Source organism: Arvicanthis niloticus, chromosome 3 (assembly GCF_011762505.2).
Source record: "Arvicanthis niloticus isolate mArvNil1 chromosome 3, mArvNil1.pat.X, whole genome shotgun sequence".
NCBI classification, from domain to species: Eukaryota; Metazoa; Chordata; class Mammalia; order Rodentia; family Muridae; genus Arvicanthis; species Arvicanthis niloticus.
In genome coordinates this window covers 40,943,441-40,962,705 of record NC_047660.1, presented here as the reverse complement: position 1 = coordinate 40,962,705, position 19,265 = coordinate 40,943,441, and the positions used below count along the sequence as shown (strand labels likewise).

The window sequence follows — 19,265 nt, the reverse complement described above, 5'->3', positions numbered from 1 at the left end:
GCGTCAGCAGCACATATGCCAAGACTGGAACAGACGGAACTCACTCAGCACAGGCCCTGGATGAGGATGACACAGAAAGTCATGAACTGGTCCATGGTTTTTATTTTCTTTGGTGGTGTAGCCACTGAGAAGTGGCTCTCCCTCTGGAATAAATAACTTCCCACCCACGCTCAGGCAAGAAACTCTAATCAAACTCCGGACCACATAAAAAGAAGACTTAAAAGTAGCAGGGTGACTTGCTGAGCAGGGTCCAGCAGGAGAGGAAGAGAATGAGGAGGGGATTGGGGTGTGTGTGACAATGACTAAAATGTATTATATAAAGACATGACACTATCAAACAGTAAAAGAAAAAACAAGCCAAAGGCGTTTTAAAAAGATTTAGTTAATTTTATGTGTTTGAATGTTTTTGGTTTTTTTTTCTGGCATATATGTCTGGGCAGCACATGTGTGTCTGCTGCCTGAGGAAGTCAGGGATTGTATTAGATTCCCCTAGAACTAGGGTTACAGATAGTTGTGAGCAGCCTTTTGGGTGCCGAGAACTCCACCTGGGTCTTCTGGAAGAACAACCAGTGCTCTTAACTGCTGAGCTATCTCTCCAACTCCAAGGGAAAGATATTTTTTGAGATTTTATTTATTTATTTTATGTATGAGTGTTTGCCTAAGTGTGTGTGCACCACATGCATGCAGCGCCAGAGGAAGCCAGAAGACAGAGTCATATCCCCTGGCACTGGAGTTTGAGAGGTGTGAGTGCCATGTAGGTTCTGGGCATTGAACCCAACTCCTGTAGAAGAGCAGCTAGTGCTATTAGCCACTGAGCCTTCTCTCCAGCCCCACAAAGAAAAGGTTTAGCATGGCACATGGGATTCTCACTAGGAATCCAGAAGCTGGTTAACACACTAAGAAACTACTGAATGGAAATATACTGACAGAAATAAGACAGCCTTCAAAGTACAGATCCCAGCTTAAATTTTATTTGTATACAAAAATATATTATAATGGGAAAGCTTATTACGACCTCCAACTATATATAAGTAATTACAAATATTTCCATAGAAGCATCTTAAATTATAGAAGAGCTATGTTTAAGGAGTAAAAACACATTAGATAGATCATCTGTTGAATATGGTACAGGCAGGTAAACAAAGCCAGTTTCACTGTCTGAACTGCCAAGAGATGGACCCAATGGCTGATGTTATGGTGAACTGAGAATGGCCAGATGGCGGGAGCCTCGGCTCTGCCCTCTCCCACAGCAGATTCTAGTAGCTGATTTTGCCAGGTCTTCGGAGCCTTCTGGAGTTTCACTCTCGTGGCATAAGGACCCCAGACTCCTTGCTTCACATACCTAAAAAGAGGACATACACTACGTTATCCCTGCCAGAGCCTCACAACTCCCATGCTTAACCACATCACATAGTCCCAGACGGGCATCAAAAGCAAAGCTAATTGCAGGCAGGCTTCCCTTGCAATGTATGGCTGGTTAGCTAGAGTGACTAGGAGGCCAGCTGCAATTTGCATAAAGTAGACAGACGTGTTGCATGGACTGATTACAAATTGTGCTGCAATTAGAATAATCTCTGTCAAAATGAGCCTGTGTCTTCTGATGTTGGATGGCGCAAAGGGGGCAATAAAACCATCAAGCAAATACAGAACGAAGAGAGTGTTAAGAACGTGGCTATTTTAAACAGGCTATTCTAAACTTAGCTATTCGGTCTGACATTTTAGATTTTTACCTATTTGGCAGAGTAGAGACATAGAATATTCCTTGGAGAGAAAAAAATGATCACTTTCACTAAGTTATTAAGAAGCCAGAACACAAATTCTCCAAGGCTTAGCAAGTCCCCCATGAGAAATGCTGACACCAGCAACCCTGCAGGTTGGGGCTGGTCCTTCTGCCTCCTGCAATCTTGTCCTTTTGAAGTAGAGCATGCAGATAGTGTGGCAGTTCCTTCCTCTAACACAGGTCCCCACCTTACCCCCATTGCAATTTTGATTTGAAGTTTTCCGTTGGGGGGGGGGTGTCACACAAAATGGACAATAATAGTGAAATTCCCAAATGAGAAGCATATACTAAATCTGGGTTGCTGGTGAGTTGGCACGGGTCAGACCTCTCACCCAGGCTCCTGCATCAAACCCGGGAAAATTACCCTGAGCCGACCAGACCCCTGTGGCTTGCTGGAGGAAGGCATATATGACCACTCAGCCTTCTTCTCTCAGAACTGGACATCCTGTGTGGACATCTCCTCAGCAAAGCTCTCACCATTTTCTAAACATGTCCTTGTGCACTGCTGACCTGTCTGCACTCTGGGAAAGCAACTTGGCTACACTTCTGCAGGTTTATCCTCCAAACTGCTTTCTGAGCCAATGAGGTCCTGCTACCTAGAGCAACCTTGTGGTGTAACTTCCTCTACCCCCCCCCCCCCCGGGGCAAGCTGGGAAAGATCAGAGCACATTATCAAAGGCGTGGCTCAGTGCTCTGCCTGGTGATGTTTTAAACACCAAACATGTACTCACTTGCTAAGGTTCTGTCCAGATCGGCAATGAAGTCTTCGAGCTCTTTAGTATCACCTAATTTGGCTGCAAAACAGAAAAGGGTTCAGCTTCCCTCTCGGACACAGCTGATGGGGGATTTTTCCCAGGGGTTATGGAAACCTGTTGTCTTCAGAGACCTCATGGCCCCGCACCTTAGTGGGACCTTAGTGTCCGCTCCACATTTACCTTCAGCCCAGCAACTGACTGGAGGCTAGCCTGGATGTTTCTCCTGTAGTTCTCTATGGCCCTCAGCCATCACCCCACCCACCGCCATTACCTGGAAGATTGGTCTCTCAGTGTGGGGAGGGGAAGGCAAATTGTGGTGTTACTGGAGAACAATACTGTGGTCCTCCAATGTGACATGAGTGTAAAACTGCTGCTGTTTCTTGTCAAAGTAGAACACAGAACATGACAGCCTTACTTGACATGTCCAGAGTTGCACAGGGCTTCTGCCTAGACATTGCTGCCTCTGCAGCCAGAGGCATACGCTTTCTCCACAGGTAATTTACTTTCTTCTATATAGTTTGTCATTCATGCCTTCCTTGGAATACATTGCAAATCTTGCTCTTAGTCTCCCTTGCTGCCTACAACAGATCTTTGTTCTTAGCTTTCAAGTCCACTGGCCACAAGGGCCTTTTCTCCTGTAATCCCCACCTCTGGAGGATTAGGTAGCAGATCTGAGCAGTATTTAAGCCATTCTCTAGACCGCGCTCTCCCTGGAGCGCACAGCTCCATTACAGATCGGAGCGGAACAACGGCCGAATCCCCCGTGGCTGCTAACATTGCATTGAGAAGGAAATTTAAAAATATCACTTTCAAAAAAGAAGGAAATCCTATTTGAATGCCATATGGAGACAAGTGGTGGAATCTTCACATTTCTTTAAGCGTTGGCTCCATTTTTATTGTCTTTTGCAACTATTTTCAGCAAGTTCAACTTTCCTTGGAGGGCTAACTTCCTTTTGTTCTCAAAAGGGCGCCTGTCCAATGTAACAGAACGTTCAGCTCTAGCTGCTGAGACTTGGCAGCTCCAAAAACTAAGACCCGATTCATGAAACCTTAACCCCTCTTTAGTCTGTTAGTACCTAAACAGAGAGAGGGTGGAGCTGTTGCTTTGAATCATGTCCATTTTATTCTTTAAAAACATATGTGTATATATTATAAGCAAATATATACATACATACATATATATATATATATATATACATACAGATGTTTGTAACATCTATATGTAGATGTTACAAATCTATATTAAAACAAATATATATTTGGTACATGTGTGTGTATGAATGTATGTATGCAGACATGTGGGGATCAGAGGATATCTACCAAGGAGGTTCCAGAGATCAAACTCAGCTTATTGGGCTTGGCAGCAAGCACTCTTTCCCACTGAGCCATCTCAATAGCCCCATGTTAGATCATTCTGCTTAATTTTGTCACCCAAAAGCTCTGGGGTAAACAGTGAATGAAATTAATAAAGAAACTTTTCGTTGTTGCAAAGCCGAATTGCTGAGTTGTACCTTCTGGAACCAAGTCTGGGAGGACAATGAGGAGCACACCCTTCTGCCACAAGACATGCAGCCAAAATCCCACGGAACAACTCATTCACTTTGCACTCTGCCCGCCCACCCACCCCCCCCAAACCCATTAGTCTCATCTATTTGCTTTGTATGCTGCGAAAGGGAAAGCCTAGTTGAGGAAGGGGTGGGGTGGGGGTGGGGATAAAGGAGCAGAGAAACAGTCCAGTTGGTGAGGTCACCTTTCCGAGGAGTGACGGCGGAGGACAGGAGAGCTGGAGTGGAGTCTGTTGGAGAATTCAGCTTCTCGTCACTGAAGGTGAAGCTGTCCCTGTACAGTGAGTCTGCACCTTTAAGGAAGGAAGCCATGTTCATTAGGAGCTGTGTTCACCAAACCACACGCTTGCCAGTCTGTCTACAGTACCCAGTAGTTAATCTTCCAGAGATGTTACAGATCTATATTTTAAAAAGCAGGCCAGTTCCCAATCTAGGCCCCTAAATGATGTTAGGCAAGGAAATGTGTCTGTGTGTCCAGTCAAGTTCACTGGCAACCTCTGTTCCTCTTTAATATATATATATATATTAATAGGACCAAACCTTTGCTACACAGGCGTCTACTGTCCAGATCCTAACTGATGGGATGAGGGATGGAATATGACATAGTCTAGTTGGTAGGGTGCTTGTCCCGAAGGCCCAACCTTGGGTTCAGTCTCCAGTACCATATAAATTAGGCACAGTGGTGAAAGACCAGGAGTTAGACAGATTCCCTTGTAGGCAGAGAGATAGGCAGAGGGGCCATGGTTAAATAATAAAGGTAGTGAACTCCCAAGATGTCTGGCTTCTTCCTCAGCTTCCTGACTTGAAACAAAAACCTGGCAGTGTAAGCCAAAGGCCTTGTAGGCTTTTGTCTCCCACCCTCAGGCTCTCTGCTGACGGACTGGCTCAACAAGTTCAAGTCTGGATCAGGACAGGTTACAGCTGTGGCCCAGTCAACTATCCTATCCTTCAAACTGACCAGCCCTAAATTAGGGGAGGAAACTCTGTAGTCTTAAAAAAAAAAAGATAACCCGGCTTCTGACCTCTTTTTCTGTGTGTCTGACACATGTACGTGTTTCCTCACCCCCTAAATGGACCATTCTTCAAGTGCTGATTCTGTCTGCTCCTGTTTGCAGTATTTGGGAGTTCTCTGCGGCTCCTGCTGCATTCAAGATTTTTCCTGACTTTTAATGCTTTAACTGGTAGAGAAAACAAACCTGAGCAGGAGCCCTGGACTGTATCAGTGGCACACCAGTCAGTCAGTGGCACACCAGTCAGTGGCACTGGTGGGGGGGGAGCAAGGACTAAAGAGATGACTCATTAGTTAAGACCTTAGCTGCTTTTCCTGAGGACATGGGTTCAGTTCCCAATACCAACCTCGCAGCTCCCAACAATCTGTAACTACAGTTCTAGGGATCTAACACCCTTTTCTGGCCTCCCCAGGCACCAAGAATACAAGTGATACATACATATGGGGCATAACACTCACACACATAAGTCAAATTTAAACAATCAAAAGATAGAATCATTTCTCATGAAAAAATGTTCTCTTCCTTCTAAACATTTTTCAAATATGAGCACAATGTTGGGCCCCATATCAAATTAATTTTCCTTCCTTGCTCCTGAGTCTTGATCACACAGTTCCCAAGATTCTGCACTCCTGTACTGGAGTCCAAAACAAAGATTGTTTTTGTTCTTGTCTGTTCATCCATTACAATCAAAGGACTTCACAGTTTCTTCTATTCTTACACCCCAAATGTCAAAGCAGCCGTCAGCAGAGTCCCTGCCAGGGCAGACTGCACCAGGACCAGCTCCTGCAAGCTCAAGGGTGCTGAAAGAGGCCATATTCTGGGCCTCAATTTACCCATCGATAAGATAGAAAGGTAGACTGGACAATCCTTCCAGGCCCTCACAGTTCTGAGATTCTAAGTCCTGACGAGAAGGAGGAGGCCAGCCCTGCTCTGAGAATGTAACCGCTCTAAGACAGAGGTTAACGGAAGCAGGATGTGGCCCCAGAGGTGGTGGAGAGGAAGCCAATTTTCTGGTTAAAATCGAAAGGAAAGCAAAGCCAGCCAGGGTACTGCAGGTGCTCTGGAAAGGCCCTTGGGGTGAGCAGCTGATGAGAGCCTGCCCAGGCCCCTGCTCACCTGGAGGCTCCTGCCCTTCCAGCCATTTCCCTGCGTTCAGGGAGAGGAAGCACATCTTGCTCTATCTAGTTTCATCAACACAAAATGAACTTGTCTAGATTATTTGTTAATGTGCTCAGAATGAAAGAAAATCAGGCTTCTGAAAGAAGTTTCTAGTCCTGTGGAAACTGGGCTCTTTCCCTAAAAGGCTGCCACACCTCCTCAAGTTGTCTTGTTTGACTCTGTTTCCTCTGCCTTCCAACCACCTTCTTGTCATCTTTTCTGGCCTATATACCACTTCCCCCACTTTGCCAAACATGTCCAGAAGATCCTCGTGAGCAGCCCTCATAATCTTTCCTTCCTTTAAGAGCTGTAGCCTAAGGGCTGGAGAGATGGCTCAGTCCTTATGACCACTGACTGTTCTTCTAGAGGTCCTGAGTTCAATTCCCAGAACCACATGGTGGCTCACAACCATCTGTAAAGGGATCCTCTTCTAGTGTGTCTGAAGACAGCTACAGTATACTTGTATACATAAAATAAATAAATCTTTAAGAAAAAAAAAAGGAAAAAGATAAATTAAAAAAGAGTTGTAGCCTAGATTACCTTAAAGGACCACAGTCATTTTTCAGGGCTTTGATGATGAACCCATACTGAGATCTTCAACACCGAACCTTAAAACCAGACTTCCCCTCCAAAAAACATTATAACTCACTCCCACCACCCACCCCAGAATGCTGGTCCTTGAAATGTGATACCAACCATGTTCTGGCAACACCAGGAACACCACTGATTCCTCCCTCTGAGACTACCTTGAGAAGTGTAGTCAACTTCTGGTCTACAGGTCTAACCTCAGCCCTACTTCCCAAGTGAACCTGACAATGGGACACATTGTGCCCATCTTCTTAGAATGTTGGAACTCTCTAGAATTTGACTTGGAAGCCCTTCTGCTTGGTTATTTTTTCCCCAGCTGAGTCCACCTGTAGAGCAGCAGCAGTGGTAGCGACCCCATCCCCTGCACTCAGGAAAGAACACCACTCACATCCGTTACAGATCCCTGGGGGAGCGTCACTGCTATCTCTGTCAATAACCAGGGTGGATCACCACAGATACAGACTGAGAAACATATGAAACATGTGGCAAAAAAGCCACAAAGAGACCCAGAGGAAGCAGGCTATAAGCCAGGAGGGAATACAAAGCCCTTGCCACCTTATCCTTGTCTCTTAAAGGCATCCAAGTATGTCGTCCCATCCTTAGACCAGAGTTCCGGCTCTGAGATGCACTAACCCGAGCTTAAAGGCCACCCCGCTCCCCGCTCTCTATCTTGTAGAACAGCTGGCACTTGAGAGACACTTTCAATACCACACCTTATTCCACCCCTCCCTGCACACACCGCAGTCCTTGCCCTAGCTTTGAACTTCATTTCGGTTCGGCTCCAAACCTCCAGAAGTGTCACATCCACATATGATCAGGCTGGTTCACCTTCTAAACAACTGAGCCGACTACTATTGGCTGTTTAAACAGGCAATAACCTCAACACGGAAAAAGCCATTACAAAAGAGAACGTCAGAGCAAAGAACATCCACAAGGAGTGAGGAAGACCTCATCCCCGACAGCATGAGAGGCTGCGGGGAAGAAGCCACAGTCTCAGGGGACCATCCTGGCTTGCCTTTGAGCCTTCAAAATTTAGTCCATGTGATCAATTCCTTAAGCCACTCATTCCCCTCAAGGTCAGGAAATACAGGCAGAATCTCATTTTGACATGACAAATCAACTCAGTAGTAAGTAAACCAGTCTGTCTGCTCCATGTTTGCCTCATTGCTGGGGAACGCATACTGCTATCACAGTGAGGGAGGAAGAGGGGAGAAAATACAGCATCTATATAACACATACATACAGAGGCAGGTTGGCATGTCCTGTGTTCACTTCCCTTCTCTCTGCCCCTGCCTTGCACACCACAAACACACACACACACACACACACACACACACACACACACACACCTCTCTCTCTCTCTCTCTCTCTCTCTCTCTCTCTCTCTCCCTCTCTCTCTCTTTCTCTCTCTCACGTCCTGTCAGTTCATTACCTCACCATGGTTCTACCTGCTTTCCATGTCTCCACAAGCCCTGGGCCAACTCTAGGCTCTACTTTGTTTGACCCTAAGTACCTAAAGCCATGCGGCTGTGGAGAGGGTGGGAGCACAGGCCATGGGAAAGGCAATAACAGCCTACGAATTCTCTATATGATGCTGTGGCTTCATAATGATTTGATTTTCGAGTTCCTAGAAAAATGGAGAACAACAGGTCCAGGAAGACGGACATCATCATTGAGAGAAAAAGAATCAAGATTCTGAACCCTGGCTACCCACTATTTTCAGATTATAGCATTTTTTTTAAAAATGTTCTCTCTTCAGAGGTAATTAACCAAAAATATACCCATAACACAGAGATAGCCAGATTCTGAACTTCTTTATCCAGTACTTCCCCGAAACAAACTTTTACTAAGAAGTCTGCATGAACAGAATCTATAGGTTATGGTAGATGAATATGTAAGTCAGGCTCAGCCTCCTGCTGTGTTCACTCCCTTAGAACTCTAGTTCTTGCAAAAATAATATTCAGCCAGTCTGATAAAATGACAGCAGTGTGTCTCTGGCTGATAGCACAGCCATGTATTGCTGTCCCACCCCACTATCTGGTGTTGTCATGATCAAGGGAGCCAGTGATGATCTGAGGAACTTTTATATGTGGTAAGGTAGAGACCTTAAAGCATCTACTTTAGACTGCCTTGAAGGCCCAATTCTCGAGAATCAAATCCCCACTACAAATATCCTTTAAATTTCTGATTCATGTAATGCATTGAAGTCTCAGATTCTGGGACTGGGTTTCTTAAGGGACCATCAGAAAATAAATAAACAAAGCATATTACATACACAACCCCTAACTTTAGGTATGCCCATCAAGTATAAGAAATTCCATAATGTAAACAGAAGCTTTGTTTAAAAGAAACGTATAGATCTTTTTTTTTTTTTTATTTTAGTTTGGGGGTTTGGAGAAAGGTAATTTAGGGTTAGAACTGACACATGCTACCCCAGAGAAAAGTATAACCACAGACAGTGAGCCTTGCCCAGAGCGCCTGTAAATATAGAACAATCCCACACATCTGCAGCAAGTGAACTACAATAATTAACCAAGAGAAAGGAAGCCCTGGGTCTATGGCACTATCCCCCCAGGGAATGGCAGGTCTATGGCACTATCCCCACAGGGAATGGCAGGCATGGGGGGGGGAGGGGCTTTCTTCTCCTTCAATTCTAAATTCTGACAGCTTCAGTGAAGCGTGGCACCATGACAAAGAATCCTGGGTCTCTGTTTGACCATTGTGCCCCAGCTACTCTCTGGGGATTGTCCTGACCTTCTAAGATAGTGTGCCAGGTATCAGAGAATAAGACCTGTCACTCATCTCAGTTCCTAACATGGTACCAGGTATCTGGAGGGCTCCTACTTGGCCTTACCCTCTCACATCTTGACAGGTTTAAACTCCTGATGCCTCAGCTCCATTAGCTACTGGCTTGGTAACTGTCACACTGGTTTTGAGGATCCCTAAGGTCTCCTCTCAGGGCCAGACCAGAATATTCTAAGCAAAACTATGTAGATGTTCTAAGTCTTGCTATGCTGAAGAACCCACCCAGTTCCTTATTCTCCCCAAACATCTACAATCTCATCAGCTACAGCACAGACAGTAGACCTCAGACCTTTCCTACTAAACATAAGTCATGGGGTGACTTATGTGGAACCCCAATATATAAGAATCACACCTTAGTTTCATCTTTAAAGGTTTAAATCAATAATAATAATAATAATAATAATAATAATAAAACAACCATTTACAAAGTCAACCAGTAAAAGCATATAATTAAGATATGGGTTAAAATTTGGGATAGAATGTGTGGAAGTTTTATTAAACTTCTTTATTAAAGACTCATGCTGTACTTTCAAAGCTAAAAAAAAAAATACTGAAAAAGAGCTAGGTGTGGTGGTGCATACACACCTTTAATCTTATCTCTTGGATCTCTGTGAGTCTGAGGCCAGCCTGGTTTATATAGTGAGTTCCAGGATAGCCAGAGCTACCTAGTAAGACCCCGACTTGAAATAACCTCAATAAATAAATAAACCCCAAGATATTCAACTTCTACAGCACCCCAAAGGCTCGAGCCTGAAGACTACTTTTCTAGTTCCCAGCTGCACTGGCCTTTTACTGAGGGTCTTAAACTTGTTCCTCACAGACTGCTATGGGAGAGACACAGCCCTTTTAAAAACCCACTTCCACTTAGCCCCAGTGTGAATGTGTGTCTATGTGTTTGCGTGGTGCCCTTGGAGGCCAAAGGTGTCAGATCCCCTGGAGCTAGAGTTCCAGGCAGGGCAGTTGTGAGCCCTTTTGAAAACGCCGGGTCCTTTTGAAAAGCAAGACCTGTCTCTAACCTCTGAGTCATCGTTCCAGTCCCGCAACCTGGTTTTTTTTTTTTTTTTTTTTTTGTTTGTTTGTTTGTTTGTTTGTTTTGGGGGGGGGGTGTTGGAAAAAAAAAGGTATTTTTCAAAAATCAGGAATATTCATCACCTAGGTCCACAGACCTTTGATCCTGAAAGCCTTGAAGAGGACCTGCAATTTCATATATAAAAAGATGCATGATCTGAGCTTGAGGGAACGCAGGCTACTCCCAAGTTCTGGCTCACATGTTAGCCAACCTTACGTGAAGACAGAGCAAGGCCGTAGATGGCCAGCCTGAGTTCTGTTATTTTATCAACAAAACTAAATGAAGATAAAAGTGCCTAACTTGTAGGTCTGTGGTAAAGATTTTGTGTGATAACATTCAAAGAACAGCCAGAGATGGCTGATAACAAGATCTAACATGTTACAATCATAGCAACCCCAGTGAGGGCTTGCTAACAGTAAACTAGCTGCTGCAGCCGCCATGATAAACCTGATTGGCCCTCTCAGGAGAGCTAAGTTTCAGTGGGCTGCACCTCTTCCAGACATTCACTTCCACCAAACAAACAGACGATTATTGGGAATGTCTGCACTCCACTCCTGGAGATAATTTAGACATACATATTACGTGTCCTTAAGAAAGCATTACTTAGATGCACACAAATCCCACCAAGATGATTTCTAAGCATGCAGGGAACAAACCACATTGACAGCAAAGACCAAGGTCATCTATGCTTTCTTAGATCCTTCTTGTTACTTCTATAACCACCACAGTAAAGGCTTAAGTTAACAACAATACGCAGAGATATACCTAAGAAAACTGCAAATTCTATCAACTCTCTCCCAAACTGTTAAGAAACTGTCTGTAGCGAATTCTCTTTTTAAGACTCCTAAAAACACACCCTGGATCCAAAACCCCTCCTGGCAGAACTTGTGGGTGCTGTCCACTGTCCCTGCACAGGTTCAGAGTCTACTCTAGACTGAGGCTGTGGCTTAGCAAGGAGCTGTCCTTGACTACAGAGCAGCAGGGACAGACCTAGCCCTTCTCTTCTGTGGAGAAAAGAATTTATACACAATGAGATGAAAACTTTGTTCCTTGAGCCAGTGGAAGGAGATACGTTCAAGTTACATCACAGCTATGGAGACAGTCCAAAGTAAGGCTTCTGCAGGCAGCTAAGGAAAATCAAACTGGAGCTCGGGTTTCAGATTCAAATCCTGACCAGGATGTCAAACAGTAGCCCTTCTTAGGACAGCTCAGGCTCAGAATCTTCACCCAGTTACAAAGGAAGAACTTTCTAGATTTCAAAGCAACATGACTTCTACTCCCAGAATCGGGGGCAACACAGTTGGTGATATCTGAGCCTGTATCTAGGGACCAAGGGCACATGAACAAACAGAATTTAAAGTTCACATTGAAAAACACAGTGAATAAGCCAAGATTTGAAAACAATTATGTAATAATAAAAAGTCACCGAATTTACTGTTCTTGCAGGTCACTTGAGTTAGTGAAAACTATTCCTCCCTCCCTCCCTCCCTCCCTCCCTCCCTCCCTCCCTCCTGCCCCCTCCCCCTTCTTTCTACCAAGGTTATTAGGGCAGAGGAATTGTGGAAAAGGTTACTAGGATGAACCACTCTGGGTATCCTGGAGGGCAAGCATGCCTGAAACCCAGTACTTGAACTCAGCAGCCCAGCGGGAGATTGTTTCAAAAGGGCCTGGAGTGTCGAAAGAGCCCAGCAGAAAGTGAACGAAGTTATTTCAAACATTCCAAAAACAGCAGCTTATGAAATCATTTGGGTTTCACAAATGTTTCATTATTGTGCTCACCCGTGTCCCCAAGTCCCCCAACACTCATTTTAGAAAAGGAAAGGGAGGGTACTGTTGGTCTAGTGTTTGCCTAGCGTGCAAGAAGCCCTAGGTCTGACCCTAAGCATTGCCTAAACTAATGTGCCTAAATGTGGTGGCACTCCGCTGTAATGCCAGCACCCTGAAGCCCAAGGATGGAGGAGGATCAGAAGTTCTAGGTCATCCTCAGCTACATAGATCATCTTGGGAAGATCTCAATAAAATAAAAAATGAAGAATGAGGAGAAAGGCGGGAAAACTGTTTGGAAGGCCTGGCTGGACACCCAGGAGTCCTGGCTGACTGCACAACCCTCGGGCCCCATGATACACACCTGCCATGATAGGTAGACCCGCAGCTCTTTAAGAACCCACCCCCATGCCTCTTTACCCCCCCCCCCAAGAATGCCTTAATGACCCACCCCCCCACCCCCACACCCACCCCCACCCCCGCACACCTTGGGCTAAAGACTCAGAAAAGTCAACTCTCCAGGTGAGCCGGTGCAGATCCTCGGGTCTGAGTTTCCCCCAGACACCGTGCCTCAGTTTACAGATAACCCAGGTGACTCTAGAGCTCTGGGAAGCCTGAGCCCAGGGGTTACTGACTTCAAGAGAGCTTCACTTACTCTCGGAGTCGCTGAAGCCGCTGCTGTCACTGACGCTGGCGCTGCTGCGCCGCTTCATGCGCTCCAGGTGCTCCTCATAGTGGAAGTGGCGCTCGTGGAAGGGCGACGCGAAGTCGGCCAGCACCGCGTCGAACTCGCACAGCACGTCCGTCAGGTCTGCCGCGGCCGCCGAGTCCATGGCCGGGGCTGGGGGAGGGCACAGAGGGGATCTGGAGAGGCGGCCAGCGTTCCCTAGAATGGCTAACTTCCCTCTGCCTTTGCCAGTGACAGCCACGCAGTCAGTTACTTCGTAACCTCAAAAATCACCCTCTAACGCGCCTGTCACCAGACACAGACGAGAAGCGGCCTCCATGGGTGGAGCTGAAAGTCACCTAGCCCACCCCACGCGCTTTCCAACTTGTGCCCACGCTCGCTCCCTGGAGCGCGTGGCGGCGGGGAGTCTGAGTCAGCAAGCACCCGTTACGTGTCCAGGCTCGGATTCCTTGTCCCTCGTGGGAAACCAAGCTAAACCTGCATCGGACGAGCGATTCGAGGACCGGATGCCAGGGCGATGGAGGGTAGAAGGGTGGGCAGTGGAGGGAGACCTTAGCGACCTCTGTTCTCTCGTCCCTACCTGCAGGCTCCGGCTCTCAGGAGCCCCGGAGCTGAGTGTAGCTTAACGTGGACGCAGTCCCTGACTTCGAGCTCGGGGCGCAGAGATGGAGGGGATACCCCCAAACAGGCACTCACCTGCGGCTGCCGCCGCCGCGGGGCTGCTCTGCGCCGAGGGCGGCTTCATGGAGAGGTTGTTGACACGCGTAGCAGAGATGCTGCGAAGTGTTGGCCCTGGTGGCTGCCGCCTGCGCTGCTGTCCGCTCGCGTGGCTCTGCCTTGCTCCTTGCCGAGCCTGAGCGCTAGCTACTCGCCTGCGCCGCCACCCGCCAGCTACACAGTCTTATAGCCACGGGCAGGGGCGGGGTGGGGCGGGGCCGCTGAGTAAGTCCCAGACGACCTAGGGGACGCCCCTGTTCCCCCCACCCCCTACCCACGGCACCGCCCTAGCCACGCGCTGGCCCTCCGGAGAACCGCAGTGACGACTGGTGTCACCGGAGCCCGGGTTACCGCCCCAAATATTTACCCGCCGCTTTCTCTACCACCCTGACAACCCGACCCAAGGAAGTGTCTTTGCGGGCATCAGAGTTCTCCAAGAGTTTGCCCTGTTTCCCGCCTTCTGGCGGAGCCTCCTTGAACCTCAGTTTCCTCATGTATGAACTGGAACTGCAAGTGCAGAGCCTCCTTGCTTGCTGCAGAAAATAAAGGAACGGAGGGCCTCAGTAGGTTGTGCGAGGAACCAGTCTCCGTCTGATTTTTGTCAAGGAATTTACAAGATGGTGTGCGGACAGAGTGGACAGCTGAGGGCCGTAACTCACGGTGTTACGGTGAATGCAGTCTTCGATTTAGATGATCTCAGAATGTAGAGCACCACATTCTGGTACAGGGGCCATATGATTGAGCATCCATACTCAGCTCAGCCCAGTATAATTCCTGCCTCAGGTGACCATCTGCCCTTTGCACCAGGTAGTTATTTAAAAGTACAATAAGAGGCCACCTGATGGCCTGTGCTTCTAGTCCGAGCCCTAAGGAGGATGGGGGGGGGGGGGTCTAGGCAAGAGAATGGAGATTTGAGGATACACTGTGGAAATAAACTACATAGCACAATCCTGCCTGTAAAGGGCTTCCTGTGCACGCATGAAGATCTGAGTTCAAACCCCAAAATCCATATTTTAAAAAATCCAAACTGGATGGACACCCATTTATAATCCCAGCCCTGAGAGGCAGAGGCTGGCAAATCCCTGGAGAACCCCAGCCTATCCCAAAGCCTACTTTAAGCCAATGAAAAGCTGTATCTTAAAAATGGAGGTGGGCAGTGCCTGAGGAATCAATTACATTTGAAGTTGATCACTGACCTTGACAGGCACATACCTGTGTGCATACCTGCACATGACACACTTGCACACACACACACACACAATTAATTAATATAAAGTAAGGGGTTAAGTGATGGCTGGGAATATGCTTTAGTGATAAAGTGGTTGCCTAGCACCGGTGAGCCCTGAGTTTGAAGGCTCATCCTCAGACCTGAAAAAAATAATACTTTCCATAAATAAATGTAAAACAATCGAAATTGAATAACTACTGTAGACACTTTCAAGTGATCAACGGCCATCACCCCAGAATCTTTGGACAGTGTTATGTGAGGACATCTTCCCCTGGTGACTCCAGGCCTCCTCCGTGTCAGAATGTGGCATGCACCAGGTCGCTCCCCACAGTCACCCTGAATAGTATAATCAATGCCAATGGTTGGCAGGTGTGAAAAACGGTGTCAGGCAGCTAAGTAACTTGCCTATACCCCTTAGTGGTTTAATAGAAGGTAGGCCTGTCTCTTTTCAGCGCCACTTTGAGGTTAGCCACACCCTGACTCCCTAGGGTAGAGAAGAACTAAGCCATCAGGCAGGCACTAAGGCCCAGAGCAGATAAAGTCCCAGAAGCCCCGGGCAAGGCGCCTCCTCTTTCACCAGCTCCCCACCCCCTCCTCACCCCCTTTCTTCTCTCTCCCAAAGCACTGCTTTTGATTGGCCCATGGCACCCACGGCCAACAGCAGCAGTCAGTTTGGTGCAGCCAAAAAGGTGCCATTTACATGTTCAGTTAGTACGTTCATGGAGCACAGTTCACAGTCCACGGTCCAGCTGGTGGGCCGGTGGGTTGCTCCCAGCCCATCCTGGGAGTACACATCTCGGTGCAAGGCTCTCAGTGCTGCACAAGACCTTGATTGTTTCCCTACAACCAAGTGAAGGTTTAAACCCTTCATCTCCAGAGCCTTCTGGCTGGGCTCCATATCCTAGGGCCTTTTATGGCCCCCACCCACCTGACAGTGGTGACAGAGATAGTAGGTGACCTCAGTGTTCAGGTGTGACCTGTCCCTCGGGAGGGATGGGGAGCTGTGTCCTTCACCTCCTCACTGAGATTCACCTAACTTCCAAGTTTCAGAAGTCACTGGATGCAACGGCCTCAAGACAAAAAGACTTGATGCAATCTTTGATTTCCAGCAGGAAAGTCAGTGCTGTGAAGACATGGTCTTTATTTTAACCAGTCTCTCCCTTGGTCTACTTTGCTGTCTTCTAATAAAAATATCACAGGCTAGGTAATTTGTGAACCACAGAAATTTCTTCCCCAGTGTTCTGAAGCCCAAGGTCAAGACTCCCAGTGCTGATTGGTGAGGGCTTGCTGATTGATTGGTGAGGGCTTGCTGATTGATTGGTGAGGGCTTGCTGATTGATTGGTGAGGGCTTGCTGGTTGGTCACAGGAAGGAAAGAGAGCAAATGGCCTCCACTTCAAGCCCTTTGATAATCCCTAATTCCATCTGGGAGAGCTCTATTCTGGTGACCGCCAGTTCACAAAGGCCCCGCTGTTTGGCAGGATCATATTTGCAATTAGATTACAATGTTCAGACCACCCCAAGGTCTGACATATTCAAACCAGAGCCGCCTCTTCTCTGCACACTGCTGGGCCACTCTTTTCTTGAAACTTGTCCAGAGCATCACCTAAGGGCCTCGTCTTTCTGAACCCTCTGGGTTATCATGGCTCCCTGCCTGCCTCTCCTGGATCCTTTCCTCTCGGGCTTTACTTTCTCTCAGCTATCTCACCCTCCTCCCTCAAAATGTATAACTAAAATTCATTCACTTTAATTTTGTTTTTACTTTCAGAACTGATTTTCCTCCCCTTAAATGTCTTATCTGCAATTACTCATAGGACTTCTGCACTTGATATTCCTCCACAAATACTCCATGGAAGAAGCTTCTAGTTGAATCTGTAAATAAACAAGTAGACTCATGTATTCCTGAAATAGTATATTTCCAGTCTATCTTGAGTTAAAATTGGTGATATGACTACATTTCAGGCAGCAGACAGAGATATCCTATGTAGCCTCCTGGGTAAGTCCCCCTCACCTGACTTTCTCCTCCAGGATGACAGGCAGCTGTGAAGCTGGATCTTAGCCATGAGGTAGAGGTCACCTTCCTAGAATGGCAGCAGAAATATCTTGGAATAGAAAAAAATGTCTTGGGTCTCTGATGTCATAAAGCAATTATGTTAACCAACCCTGGGTAACCAACATTTACAGGAGAAAAATAAAATAAAACGTCAAGGCCTGGAGATGTAGCTCAGAGGACAAACATGAGCTACGTATGTGTTAAGCATGTGCCAAGCACGTGTTAAGCATGTGCCAAGCATGTGTTAAACATGTGCCAGGCATGTGGGATTCTGGATTCGAGCCTCAAGATTGAATAAGTAAACTGAAATTGCCATCTTGTGTTAGCTCCTATAGGGGAGGGGTATGTTCTGATCTTTACAATTCAACTTTAGCCTTAATGCCTCCTGTATCAAATAAATAACACTCCTGGGGGTGGGGGATTTAGCTCAGTGGTAGAGCGATTGCCTAGCAAGCACAAGGCCCTGGGTTTGGTCCTCAGCTCTGAGAAAAAAATAAAAAAGACAAAATAACACTCCTGGCAGCTCTGGTCCTGTAACTAAGAATCGGATTCTTCCTTAGGCTAGTTTGAGTCACATTTCAGCATCTGCTCATAGCTGAGCTGCTGGGTAAGTTAGAACACAGATGTGCATTCTCTCCCAGAGCTCTCGAGACTGCAAACCTGTGATCACATGCTACCTGGGCCAGCTTCCTCTGAAGGCCCGCAGGGAGGATCTGCTCCAGGCCTCTGCTCAGATCCTGGGGGTGTGCAGGTCATCTTCAGTGTCTCATGCTTGTTAGTGCGTCACCCTGATCTTCTGGTTGTCACATGATATCCCCTGTATGTCTGCTTGGATCTCTTCTTTTAAGGATAGCAACTAGCCGGGCAGTGGTGGCGCACGCCTTTAGTTCCAGCACTTGGGAGGCAGAGGCAGGTGGATTTCTGAGTTAGAGGCCAGCCTGGTCTACAGAGTGAGTTCCAGGACAGCCAGGACTACACAGAGAAACCCTGTCTCGAAAAACAAAACAAAACAAAACAAAACAAAACAAAACGCATAGCAACTACTACCTTACCCGGATTAGGCTTGCCGTAACTTTGGATGGCCTTATCCTATCTCCATCTCATCTCCAAAAATCCTATTTCCAAGTAGGTTACATCCATAGGTACTTGAGCAAATCTTAGAGCATGACACAATTTAACCCAAGCCAGTGAAATAAACCCCAAAGGGGCCTCCGTTAATGAAAATCACAGAGTCAATACATGATACAAAGCTAGGACGAAGAAAGCTGGTTTTAGATGTAGCTTAACAGTAGGCCACTTGCACACGTCCCAGCGCACACGTCCCAGCACTACAGGGGAAAAAAAAGACTAATTTGGCAAAGGATGGTAGTGCAGGAGGCTGAGGCAACTCAAGGTCAGCTTGGGTACTGCCTTTGAAACCAGTGATACTTTGTTTCAAAATAAAAGACTAAGTAGATGATCCATTGGAACAGGATAGAATCCTCAAATGGCTACAAACACATTTGGTAACGTGGCTTCTAAGAAGTAACAATACAATGAGAAAAGTCCTTTTGATAATGATATTGGCATAACTGTCTACCACAGACCAGACCCAAAAAAGCTGATTTGAAATAGAATATAGACCTACAGCGGATGAGCTAAAACTAAGATGCTTTCAGTAGGAAACAGGAGCATATTCTCGACTCAGTGATTTCAGACATGGTGCAAAAGCAAATTTTCCCCTTCTTTTATTCAGTACTGGTGATCAAACCTAGGCTCTCACACATGCTAGGCAAGTACTCGACCACTGAGCTATTTCTCCAGCTGTCTTGACCTGAACGGCCTCTCCCTTTGTAGTCTAAGATGGCTTGGAATCCTCCAGCCTCATCTCCACTCTCCAGGTGCTGGGGCTGTACGATGTGCTACTATATCTGGAAGGCACTATGGTTTTTTAAATTAAGAGATCAGATTAAATTAAAGATGGCTGCTGACCAAAGACAAATCACACACACACACACACACACACACACACACACACAAAAGAAAAGAAAACAAATGTAAGCAGGAAGAACCCTACTCATATACACATTCAGGTGCACTGAATGTA

The 19,265-nt window shown here is 46.6% G+C and overlaps 1 protein-coding gene across 1 annotated transcript; it reads right to left on the bottom strand.

The window, feature by feature from the left end:
- Window positions 1–949: 949 nt before the first annotated feature.
- Rgcc (regulator of cell cycle) lies at window positions 950–14,056 on the bottom strand. Its single transcript, XM_034499208.2, has 5 exons — window positions 13,879–14,056; window positions 13,150–13,335; window positions 4,286–4,393; window positions 2,512–2,574; window positions 950–1,342 (listed from the first exon to the last, which is right to left on the bottom strand). Exons 1-5 carry the CDS (start codon window positions 13,925–13,927, stop codon window positions 1,335–1,337), a joined length of 414 nt encoding a protein of 137 aa, XP_034355099.1. The 5' UTR covers window positions 13,928–14,056; the 3' UTR covers window positions 950–1,334.
- Window positions 14,057–19,265: the final 5,209 nt, after the last annotated feature.

Excerpts from the sequence above, each read along its gene's own strand:
- Rgcc (XM_034499208.2), bottom strand. The coding sequence starts at position 13,927 with ATGAAGCCGCCCTCGGCGCAGAGCAGCCCCGCGGCGGCGGCAGCCGCA. Across the intron at positions 13,336-13,878 it reads CGCGGCGGCGGCAGCCGCAG|CCCCGGCCATGGACTCGGCG; the intron begins GTGAGTGCCTGT and ends GCCCTCCCCCAG. Across the intron at positions 2,575-4,285 it reads CGCCGTCACTCCTCGGAAAG|CCAAATTAGGTGATACTAAA; the intron begins GTGACCTCACCA and ends TCTGTTTTGCAG.